General features: G+C 39.6%; 2 protein-coding genes across 7 annotated transcripts in view; one reads left to right on the top strand and one right to left on the bottom strand.

The window, feature by feature from the left end:
- Positions 1 to 1385: 1385 nt before the first annotated feature.
- nthl1 (nth-like DNA glycosylase 1) lies at positions 1386 to 4433 on the bottom strand. The gene is given in 7 exon segments (XM_029442776.1): positions 1386 to 1940; positions 2136 to 2241; positions 2991 to 3150; positions 3241 to 3411; positions 3490 to 3549; positions 3551 to 3732; positions 4172 to 4433. Coding segments are annotated over 7 exon segments (1227 nt in total). The 5' UTR covers positions 4413 to 4433; the 3' UTR covers positions 1386 to 1633.
- The window catches only part of tsc2 (TSC complex subunit 2), a 37119-nt gene continuing 28763 nt past the window's right edge, over positions 4153 to 12508 (top strand). For 4 of the 6 annotated variants that reach the window (XR_003832987.1, XR_003832986.1, XM_029442585.1 and 1 more), the window contains exons 1-15: positions 4154 to 4272; positions 6070 to 6257; positions 7345 to 7523; positions 7638 to 7724; positions 7821 to 7931; positions 8026 to 8173; positions 8960 to 9077; positions 9168 to 9216; positions 10219 to 10344; positions 10537 to 10610; positions 10710 to 10836; positions 11487 to 11630; positions 11723 to 11860; positions 11966 to 12069; positions 12318 to 12399. Coding sequence is in view for 4 of the 6 variants with exons in the window: in XM_029442585.1 (XP_029298445.1) it covers positions 7389 to 7523; positions 7638 to 7724; positions 7821 to 7931; positions 8026 to 8173; positions 8960 to 9077; positions 9168 to 9216; positions 10219 to 10344; positions 10537 to 10610; positions 10710 to 10836; positions 11487 to 11630; positions 11723 to 11860; positions 11966 to 12069; positions 12318 to 12399 (1443 nt within the window). In the remaining 2 variants the exon portion in view is untranslated. Of the gene's footprint in view, positions 4273 to 6069; positions 6258 to 7344; positions 7524 to 7637; positions 7725 to 7820; positions 7932 to 8025; positions 8174 to 8959; positions 9078 to 9167; positions 9217 to 10218; positions 10345 to 10536; positions 10611 to 10709; positions 10837 to 11486; positions 11631 to 11722; positions 11861 to 11965; positions 12070 to 12317; positions 12400 to 12508 lie in introns of all 6 variants that reach the window. The other 2 variants (XM_029442601.1, XM_029442591.1) reach the window with 2 other exon arrangements.

The following is a 12508-nucleotide window of genomic DNA, read 5'->3' as shown; positions in this document are numbered from 1 at the left end:
CCAGGACAGCCAAGTTTTAGGGTGGTGTGAAGTTTATATTCAGATCAGGGAATATGAGACATCAACGAGGGGAATATTAGTAAGGACAATTTAGTAGTGCCGCAGTATATAAATAAAGTATTCAAAGTATTAGCTACTAAATAATCAAAAATACTAATAATACATAGTGGCTACTGTCAGTGTCATTGTATCATTATTATTGCTGTATTGATATGTATTTAAAATTTCAATCTGAAGAGTAATTAGTAACTATAGTTCTTAATTACAGTGAAAATTACAATATTGCTCTCTGAAATGTGAGGAAGTACAAGTATGAAGTAGCATAAAATGGAAATACTCCAGTACAGTATGATGACCTAAAAAGTGTACCTAAATACAATACTTGAGTAAATGTACTTAGTTACTTTCCACCACTGCATATTCAAGGAGTGAATGACTGAATGAATAAGCTACAGCATGCTGCCACAAACATGTGCGTGGTTAAACGTTTCACAGTGTTTTGATATCTGTAATAGGATCATGTCACAGGTGACAGTTTGGCTTATAGCAAGACAAAGACGGGTGAAACTAATAACAATAACAATAATGTCCCAGTAAGCCATGGCAGCCAGCCAACACACTATGCCACACCTAATGAGATGCAGTCATTAGTTACAGCTGAGGGTTTCCTGCTTTAACACATATTACTCTGCAATGAAGAATAATACCAAACAAGTACTAACATCACATTCACAAAAAACAATGTGATCCAGTACCTTGCAGGTCATTTACTGGGTATGTTCATATTTTAAGCAGTATTATTTTATTTTTAACGTTACATTTTGTATTTTATTTGTTTCTGCTGTTTTTAGTCTTTCTTTTATTATGTTTTTAAAATATATATTTAGATTTATATATATATATATTATATATATATATATATATATATATATATATATATATATATATATATAGAGAGAGAGAGAGAGGTATATAAGGACTTCCTTTTTTGATGTCTGTGAAGAAAACAATATAAATCATAATTGAAAGAGCGATAACCAACAAGGCTGGCTGCACAAATTCAATCATGTTATGAACAGAGGCCGCAGTTCAACCATCAATTTAGTTTACTCACTTTATCACAAGTTACATTTCCTATTAATCCGGCCTTTAAAATGTTTGTATAAGACCTTTCAAAGTTCTTAGTTACAGGTGATTGGCCAGTTTAATAACTCATTTGGACAAATTTACAGCATAGTGTGTAGGGCAAGATGTGACCAACCAACTTACTAAATTGATCAATACAACCATCTTTTTATAGATAAGGATTTAGTACTTACTGTCTTTTAGTATACCTGTATGTTGTGCATGTAGTTCATTCATGACATTTTCAACTTAAACATGACCCAAGTACATACATTCTTTATTTGGTTATAAAAACAATTAAGTGCCAACAGTACAAAAATATTTTATCTGTTTAAAGTGTAAACGGTGTAGTGTAAAATAAAACTCAAAATACAATACTTTATAATACATATATCCTGATATTCACATCAGTGTTTAGCTTAGATGCATGTTTTCAGTGTGTGCGTATACATTGAACCTTTCTTGTCCAACATTTGGTCGCGGCTCAGACAAAAATGGGACAACTGGATCAATGATTAACCTTTCTTTGTATCCTCCTTCTCTGTGCGTTCGGGGAAACGGGTGTGGGCAGGGGCTCCTTCTTTGTCCTCTCGTGTTTGACATCAGATTCTTGTTCAGGTTCAGCTTTTGTTGTGAAGGAAGAGGTTGGATTTGGTGCGCGTGGGGATGCAGCTTTAGGCCTCTTCGTAGGAGAGATCTTGTGGGCGGATGGACAGCTGTGCTGGTTCAGACACACGGAGCAGAGCGGCCTGACGGGGAGACATACCTGCTGTCCGAAACCCACGAGCAGCCAGTTGATCTCACTCCACAGCTCCCTGCGACAGAGGAACATCACAAGCTTACTCTGAAGCTGCACTCATTGATTTGTGAAAACACATCAGTATCAATCACCAGAGGCAATAATGTGCCGTATGTACCGAAGTCAGTCTGGGTGACTCTGATCTTTATAGATTTGTTGGTCCGTGTTAATCAGGTTGTACGGATGAGCACTGAATTAATCATGCAGTTACCTGGGTAACCACTCCTCCAGGGCCTTGCGTGTTTCCTCCGGGTTCTTGGTCGGTTTCTTCAGCCAGCCCAGCCAATTAGAGATACGATGAACATGTGTGTCCACGCCTAAACAAAAATAAATAAATAAAATCAACACTATAAATGAGCGCACGCACAGATATACATTTCTAGAAAACAGCAGTGTTGGAAGAAGTATTCAGATCCTTTAATTAAGACCGTGAAAATACTCCATGCAAGTAAAAGTCCTGCATTGTGCTACTTCCAATTTCCCATAGTGGTGGAAAAATAGCCCTTTTGTTGCATTTTAATATAATATATTACTGATGCATTAATGTGTAATTAGCATTTTACTTCTGTGGTTGGTCGAGGTGGAGCGGATTGGATCCATTTTATATACAGCTGGGTAGTTTATTATTATTTTTATTATTTTACATGCTAAACATGATGCATCGTTATCATGTTTTATAAATTCATCATATGTTTTGTACGTAAAATCGTAGTCTGAAAAGTAACTAGTAACTAAAGCTGTCAGAGAAATGTAGTGGAGTAAAAAGTACAAATAATCGACTCTGAGATGTAGCGGAGTGGAAGTATAAAGTAGCATAAAACAGAAATACTCAAGTGAAGTACATGTACCTCAAACTAGTACTTAAGTACAGTACATGAGTAAATGTACTTACATTCCACCACTGGAAAACAGTTAATGGTGATATGGACTCACTATGTTGCATACACCTACTCATTGCAGATATACAGTATTTCTTATATTTCTATGCTGCTATAACGGCTTTGTTAATTTATCTGTTTTATTCCTTTTGATTTGTAAGTGCATGCTTCAGGAGTGTGTCCCCCACCGATACCGGACACCTGGTCCCAGGCGATGTCCATAGCCAAGTGAGCCATCTTAGGTCCAACTCCTGGCAGGCGGACCAGCCCCTCCACACTGTCTGGGATGTCCCCTCCGAACTCTTTCTGCAGAATGGCTGTTGTCAGCTTCAGATACTTCACTTTAGTCTAGAGAAGGGTGGGAGAACCATTCAATGAGGTGCAAAGAAGAAGGTGGAAGCATGGCTCCTGTAACACACAAAAAGCCTAATGCATTACCCTCCAGAAGCCAACGGGGTAGATGAGTTTCCCCAGTGCTTCATCATCAGTAGTGAGTATATTTTCTGCAGTGCAGCCGTGAGCTCGGAGCTTCTTCATGGCTGCTGCAGTCACCTGGTCCTTGGTCTGACTGGACAGCATGAGTGAAACCAACACCTGGAAACGTCTCACCTGAGAAGACAACAGAAGGGACCAGATGACTGAATTTGAACTAATGAATTATGTGGAAAACAAAAACCCCACACCTACATGAGCAGGAGCTGCTGATTCGTAGCATTTCTCTGCCCCCATGTTATCTACAGGTGCATCACTGGCCGCTCCTCATCTCACGGATGTATCCCAGTTGTTTCTTCCAGTCGGGAGGTTCCCAGTGTTCAGTCTTCTCCGGCATAATACCTTCATCCTCGTCATATTCCACTTTGAGCTGTCTCCTCCTGCGGCTGTGTGAGGACAACGGTAAAGTGTCTGTTTCTGTTTTTGGATGGCAACCACCTGAATGAGTACAGGGGAGAGAGAATGAGAAAATCTGACCCAGCACGGCTTTACAGAGATAACATATACTACATGGCAAAAGGGAAAGTCTGAAAAAATAAATATAATTTGGTGCAGTAGATTTTTTTTTCTTCTGATCCTTACATTAATATATTACGTGACTATTCTTGCAGGACACCTTAAGCCTGCATGTGCTCTAAAATGTGATGTTGTTAGGGGAGGCCTGCAGCAGCCTTGGGGTCAGCTTGCCTTGACCCTGATGTCAATCACTTTTTAGATGCAAGAGTTCACAGGTGCATCAAGTCAAAACAAACATGGCAACTTCGGCAGCCTTTGCTCTGAAACAATATTCAGTTTGAAGCTAGTTAGAACTAGAAGTTCATTTCTAAATAACTTCACAAGTGTCCGTGTTTAGCTAGAAGCCTAACGTAAACATTACCCGGTAATAAGGGGGCCGAGGAGGGTCTTTGCTCAAAGATCCTCGCCTCCTCCTCCTCCAACTTCACCGAAGAAACTGGATCCTCATTCCTCCGTCTGCTGGTAAGTTTGGATCTGAGAGAGGCCGCATTTGGGTCACCACTCCGAGTGAGAACAGACCTGCTCTGCATGAAGTAAGGAGAGGTCATAGTAAAACTCTGGACTACATAGCAGACCCTCGTGTTGCAGCGGACGTGAAGCATTTAGATGAACCTGAAGTTGGTTTTTCATTCGTAGTTTCTGGTCACGAGCGGACCAGAAATTATACATTAAATGCATGAAATAAATAATTAAAAATAATAATGAAAGATGATAATTTAAATAAAAATACTTTGAATTTATATTCAACAAAATTATGCAACAATGTTAGTTTTTAAGCTATGATTGGTTCATAATTACTATTTAACATTAATATATTTAATACATATCAAACTGAATTATATCTGAAATACCAAGGTATGTATTTGAGAACTACTCAAAATATAAATTTCAGGGTTTGACAATATGACACATTTAAACATTTTTTTAATCTTATGCATTTGTTAATAACGAGACTGAAATAATAAAAGGTTAAAAACGATTAATATAAATCACCCCTGACAACTTAAAATCTAGGACAGTGAAGCACAATTGTCTCTTCCTGATCACAAAAATCACATGTCCCTGAACTGTATACAGGAACAGGGATATATATTATACGTGTGTATATATATATATATATATATATATATATATATATATATATATATATATATATATATGTGTGTGTGTTGTGTATATATATATGTATATATGTGTGTGTGTTATATATATGTATATATAGTGTGTGTGTGTATATATATATATATGTATATATATATGTGTGTGTATATATATATATATATGTATATATATATGTGTGTGTATATATATAGTATATATGTGTATATATCTATGTGTATATATATATATTGTATGTGTATATATATATATATATGTGTGTGTGTATATTATATATATGTGTGTCTATTGTGGTGTATATAGATAGATAAGAATGTGTGTGTTGTCTTATATCTCTCATGTGTGTGTGTCTATCTCTGCTCTGATAATATAAAATGTGTTTCTTCTATATCTCTCTCTATAGATCTCTATTATATATATATTATATAAATTGTGTGGATCTATCTCTGTCTATCTATATATCTAGATATATATATAGATAGAGTGTGTGTCTATATAGTGTGTGTCTTAGATAATTATCTGATAGTACTATACTACTCTCTATCTTATCTATCTAATATATATTATATAGTGTTATTTTTAATATTTGTGGTGCTTACACCATGATATGGTTGAAAATAAGTTATTATTTGTGTTGCTTTCTTTAATTAAACATTCAAGATGCTTGTTTCTCCCCCCAGCAAGACTTTAGTGTATCTTGTTTAGGGTGATATTGAGCATGTAACCTAATAACACAACAAAGTTGAGTTCTGCGAAGCAGTAAGTTACAAGAACTTTAACTTGTTTTAATTTGTTATCGAATAGCTCCTCTCACAGGCAGCTGGCGACATTGCGGCTTCTGGCTCCAATGAGGAACCAACTTCAGCATCGTTAGCATGTTTAGCTAGCTGCTAGTTAACCGTTTCAGTTTTAGTAACATGTAACTTTTTCAATAGCTGCTATTCTACTATTAAACAGTTTTACGAGGCAGTTGGGAAACAGAACAGTGGCTTATTAGTGTGTAGATGTTTTGACCCCCCACTTTTATCATGATATATAAAACTTAAACCCAGGTTAACAAAAGGGCTTTAGCATCGTTAGGGTTTAGCTTGCTCGGAACTACATTTCCCACCAGCTAGAGTAACAAACGTGTTTTTGTAGGAAGTGCCCCTGTCACAGCATTAGTGTGTCATCCGGTTGAGGAGTGGAGGAGGACTGAGCCTGGGCGAGAACAAGCTTTCAGCATCAAATGCAGAGTTATATCAATGCACAGACACAGACGGCTCTGTCGGCTGCGTATGGACGGAGCTGCGACTGAATGAAACCGAAAGCGACTCATCTCCAGTAAGGTGAGAGGAGGCGGAGGATTTGTTTTTTGAAGCTACCAGACCTTGAATGCCACAGAGGAATGCTAGCTCATGACAGGGAATGTAAAGCGGAGCTAACGGTTCAGTAGCGCCATTGTGCATTTCTCCTGATTATACCATGTTTATGTTTAGTGTTCACAGATATAATTCGCTCTGGTCGGAGTCTACCTTGCACCGATGTGATTGTTGTTGTTGAACTGAAACAGAACAGTCGTTGTCTCTCTGCTCCCCTCCCCTGTGTCTCTGTCAAGTCCACATGACAGCATATTCTCCAAACCTGCCCCCCAGGTTTACACCAGTCTATGGTTTACACATTTACAGGCTGGGACTCCAAACTTCACTGCTGAATATAAGCTGGTGGGAGACATAAAGGGTCTGTTCACACCCAAGTTACATAAAACACATTTACTCCTTCACCCCCTGTGGTATTGAGCCATGCACAGTGTAATAAAAGTTTGTTGTTGAAGATTTAAAGGCAGGCCACCATAGTCGGTGTTGGGAAGGTTACTTTTCATTGGATTGGAGTTGCCCTGTTAGAAATTTAAGTAAGCAACTATTTTAATTACTTAATGACAGGAATATAACTTGTTACATTTCATAACGTTTTGATTACTTTTCTAACAAAAACTGGACAATAAAGCTGTAAAGTCCTTAAAACAGTTTAAACCTCACAACAGTACTCAACACTGATTTCTGTGGTAAAATAAATGCCACATATTATATATGTTTAGTTTGGCATCTGCTCAGATCAGGACGTATCAGGATGTATCAGGATCTGGTGTTTGACCACCTCCGCTAAATCTACAAAAACTAAGTAATGATCAAACACAGGCATGTTCATCTGTGATGTTTGACTCTAGTTATAGGTCATATGTTATTGTGATGTATCGGTAGCATCTCATTGTCTTTGGTTGTTACTGTGAGTCTCCATATTAACTGCTAGCAGGCAAGCCACATGAAGTCACATTTAGAGAAAGGCCGGTGCTGGATCTGGCCTTGAGGGATTTTGCATTGTAATAATCCAAGCTAACTGTGAAAACTATCTAAATGTGCGTCGCTCTTTCCCCAGGCAGCCGATAGTCCCAGCCTCTGGAGTCTATCACCCCTCCAGCCATGAATAAACAACCAAGCAAGGAGAGTCTCAGGGACAAGGTGAAGGGGATCTTTGGGCTGGGACCCCCGCGGCCACCGAGCAAACAGAGTGAAACCCGACCGTCGGAGTTCATCATTACGACTGAAATCATCAAGGTGTGCAGAAGAGAGCGGGCAATTGTGCATGTTCATACTCACTCACACTCATCATGCTCCCCCCCCCATCGTGTTTCGCTCCGTGTCACAGCCTTTCCTCTTGATGTTTTTCAGGAGCTCCAACCGGACTGCGGTCTGAGTAACCGTGTTCGCGTGATGAACCACGTCTGTGATCTTGCTAAAACTAAGAAATTTGAGGAGGTGAGTCTGCTTCGGGTGTGACGCGTTGACACAGCGGTACATGTTATGTTCTGTGTTTGTTAATATCTGTGTGTGTGCACATGTGGTTTTTTTTAGCATGCAGTGGAGGCTGTATGGAAAGCTGTGGAGGACATGCTGACTCCAGAGCAGCCACTTGAGGCCAGACATGCTGTCCTGCAGCTGCTGAGGGCCATCATACAGGGACAGGTATATAGATACAATACACACACACACAAGCAAATACGACATGTGAATATAGTTCCTGGCATTTCATAAAGTCCTGTTCACTGTTTATGTAAAGGGTGAGCGGCTCGGGCCTCTGAGAGCATACTTTTTCAAGGTGATCAGAGACTACCAACCGTGCAGCGAGGACCTCTCTGATAGGCTGGAAGTCTTCAAGGCCTTAACTGAGAACGGGAAAGACATCACTTACCTGGAAGAAGACATAGGTACAACTCAACCCAGAAATATTAAAGCACTTTAAAAGACACACTGGGTCATTGTAAAGGGTGGGGGTGGGGGGGTGGGGGGAACTGATTCATGTCGAGATTCTTATCTTTAGATTTAGATTCTGAAACGATTCACAACTTCCAAAAATCATTTTTTTTCTACAAAAGAACGTAGACATTGCTACTGAAGGGCAGTAACCCTACACGCCAAGACAACGTTGTGCCCACCATTATTGTGTGACAATTTTTATTTTTAAGTTTCTGAGAAATAAAAAAGAAACTTAACCAAAGCCTTCAAATTGTATTTATGTAACAGGCAGCAGGTTTATTTGTTGTATTGATTTGGTTTGCTGTTGTGTCTTTACATTATTGCAATCAGTTCACATATCTTTTACAAATATATAAAACTCTGTAATCTTATACACACTTTGCTTTCATGTCATAATTAACCACACCTCCTTTATTACACACAGCAGACTGGAGTAGATCCACTATGTACTGAATCAATAATTGAATTCCTGAAAGATTCACATCCCTAGTTATTGTCTGGTTCACCGACATAATCCTCTTTGGTTATCAATTTGCAATTTGGATTCTGAATTCAAAATCTAGATTTCAATGATGTCAGAAAAAGACATTTGTGTTGCATTTGTTCGAGCTAATGTTTTTGTGGTAATGTTTGTGAATAACTTGTAAAGGTATGACGTTGTTTTTACACACCACCTTATTCACTGAAGATATTCTATAATATTTTCTGCTCCCGCTCTGTTTTCTTCTCTGCCCCAGCACGCTTTGTCCTCCTGTGGATGGACATAGGTCTCACTTCCGACTTTCTTCACGTTCTTGTGAATCTGGTGAAGTTCAACAGCTGCTACCTGGACCAAAATGTCTCCGTCATGGTCCAGTGAGTCAGAGATACAGACAGATACACACACTTCTGTTTTTCTTTATTCTGAACATGTTATCAACATGCTTGTTCTGTTTTGCTCTGTAGGAAAATCTGTCTCCTGTGCAATAGAACAACATCTTCAACAGATATTGAGGTGGGTGCTTTTTGTTTTTGCTTTTAGATTTCTGTTCAAAGCAACTATAACTGCAGTTTAGCACGTTTTCAAGTATTCAACAGTACATGCTCCCTGCTCCAACGCTACTGTAGTTGTTCCCTGGTAATAAGACACACCACCAAGCCAATGAAGACATTCAGTGGTTCACATGCTCACAGGTCCAACAAGGAATGTCATCAAATGAGCAAAATCACTGGTCCAAAGCATTCTATACAGTAAATCAGGTAGATGTTAAAGATGCTTAATAACCATTGTTTTCAGTATTGGGAAAATAAAACATTTGATCTTTGAATAAATGATGAAAAACCTCAAATCAAACATTTAATTCTACTGAAATTGTGTGGACGCAGTGGACTTCACTCTGAATCCCGTGTTTGTGTGAGGCACACGGGGAAAAGTCTTATTTTATCAAGTGATTTTCTAATTCTCAAATGTTAGTAGAGTTTGTTGGTCTGAGTTGTTGGTATGCAGTAACATAGTTAAATCTCCAATTATCTACTGGTTATGAAACATGCTGGACGCAAAATTGCCAAGATTATAGAAGAGTTTCCGTGTGTGAAGCTCGCAGATGTTTGAAGTGAGACCGTCCGTGTTTACTTGGCTACAGCACGAAGCTGATTATATTTACACTGACGTGGAAGTCCTTAAATATTTAACCATGTGGTCGGTATGAAAGCAGGTAATCTTCATTACATATAAAATATAATACAATGAAACAGGAACATAGGAAAACATCAACATGTGTGAGGCTTAATTTCAAACAATCTAATGGCAGTCTGCTTTGTAAATAACTGCTTTATTGTAAACAAACAACTATTATGTAAACACATCAATACTTATTAACTGCATAACTACCTCTGCCAAGCTAGTGAAACCTGCGTGTGTGTGCGTGTGTGTGTGTGTGTGTGTGTGTGTGTGTGTGTGTGTGTGTGTGTGTGTGTGTGTGTGTGTCTGCGTGTGTCCGCGTGTGTCCGTGTCCAGGTGGCTCTACAAGTACTGGATGCAGTGGTGTGTTACAACTGCCTGCCCTCAGACTCTCTCACTGTCTTCATCATCACACTCTGTCGCACTGTCAATGTCAAGGAGTTTTGTGAATCCTGCTGGAAGGTGAAAGCACACACACACACACACACACACACACACACACACACACACACACACACACACACACACACACACACACCTTTTCTTTTATCTGAAGACTCTGATGCAAAAGAGCATTAATCACAACCGCATCCTCTGACCTTCTTCTCTCTCGTTGGTTGTTCCCACTTGTTGTGCTGCTCTGTGCTTCTGCAGTTGATGAGGAAGGTGTTGGGGACTCACCTCGGCCACAGTGCAATCTACACCATGTGCCGCATAATGGAGGAGAGGTATTATGCAGTTTAAGCATATTTCTGAGCTTGTGGTGCATTATATATTATTGTGATGGGAATGTGGTTCTCCTGTTAACAACCTGCGACCTCCCCCAGAGTGTACATGGAGGATGCACCATTGTTGAGAGGAGCGGTCTTCTTTGTTGGGATGGCACTGTGGGGGGCACACAGACTCCCCGCCCTCAAAAACACACCTACCCTTGTTCTACCATCTTTCTACAAGGTAACACACATACAGTAAAGTGCCTGCACTCTTTCCCAGTAAGCATGCGCTAAAATTAAAATGTAATGTCTGATTATGTTATCGTGGCCAAAAGTATTGTTTTGTTTTGATTTTACGACATATTGTCTCGGGTTGCCATAAAAATCCCAATTTCCTAAAACTCAACGTGAAACATTAAAACTTCTAGTTTTGTCCAAAGCCAAAGATCATCATTGAACCCCCCCCCCCCCCTCCAGCAAATACTCATATTTTGAGCCAAATATCTTTGATCTTTTTTGGCTTAAATGTTGACAATTAATCACTTATCAGAATTGTTGCAGATACATTTAATGTGGGCAGACTTATAGATGACTTCACGACTTACTTCATCTCTAATATTGTCAAGAATGAAATGTCAACGTTCAGTTCTTTTCTGTCCAAAGTTTACATGCACGCTGCTGTTCAACATGGGCTGTATCTGTCATACTGTAGATATTGTCTATTGAACTGTCTCCAGTGTGACTTCATCAGTTGTTGCGAGTTCTAAGGATTTATAGACGAGCTGAGGTTGAACAATAATGATTAAAGATAGTCTGAAAAAAACCAATACTGTACTATGAATATAATACATAATTAGTGATAACTGTTGCTGTCTCACCTCTGCCCCTCAGGCCATGTCGAGTGCCAACGAGGTGGTGTCCTATGAAATCGTCCTCTCCATCACCAGACTGATCAAGAAGTACGGCAAAGAGCTGCAGGTGGTCACCTGGGACATCCTGCTGGGAATCGTAGAGCGACTGCTGCAGCAGATCCAGGTACACGCATACATACCTACATACATGTCCACACAGAGGTTCAAGTACCAGTTATTTTTTGACCAAGTGGCTCTTCTCCTCTGTCTTCACAGACGATAGGCAGTGCGGAGTTGAAGTCCATCGTGTACGAGCTGTTGACCACGGTGGAGGAGCTGTACGAGCAGAACGGTTACCACGGCTCCACAGAGAAGTTCTTCAGTCTGGTGGAGAAATGTGCCGACAAGAGACCCGTTAGTGCTTCTGAGTTTACATCCCTCCGTGTCATCCCGTGTTCTCATCTGTTCCTCTAACACACTGCTTCTACTTTTCTAATCTTGTTCTTGTGTGTGTGACAGGATGCATCGGTGCTGACCCTCATCTCGTACAGGGCCCAGTCTATCCAGCCAGCCAAGGACGGCTGGATTCAGAGCCTTCACCGCCTCATGGAGAAATTCTTCAGGTAGGACACGCGCACAGATGATGGTGATGATATCTAACGTGACGACATTTTTGTATTTGGTGTAGTTTTTATCTTAGATTGTTGCAATTTTAAATGTGGCTCTGTTTGTAACTCTTAGTTACAAACTAATCTGATCTATCTAGTTTTGTATTGACGTCATATTGTTACAGCAAATTAATTCAGTGACTTTAATGGTAATTGTTTCCATGAACGTGTGATAAAGCTGTGTCTCACTGTCTCTCTGAAAGGAACGAGACCCGCAGCGTGATAAGGATCAAAGTGCTTCACATCCTGTCCTTCGTTCTCAGTACCAACCGACAGCTCTACGAGGTCTGTACACTCACATTCGCATCCTTAATAAATCTACTCTTGCTGTTATTGTATGTCTGTAACATTTCTGTCCCTGTGGTAAACTTTGAATATGTTATTTTCTTCTTTG

Source organism: Cottoperca gobio, chromosome 1, assembly GCF_900634415.1.
Source record: "Cottoperca gobio chromosome 1, fCotGob3.1, whole genome shotgun sequence".
In the NCBI taxonomy this organism is placed as follows: Eukaryota; Metazoa; Chordata; class Actinopteri; order Perciformes; family Bovichtidae; genus Cottoperca; species Cottoperca gobio.
Note: the sequence above shows the minus strand (reverse complement) of the source record. Positions and strands in the feature narration are given on the sequence as shown.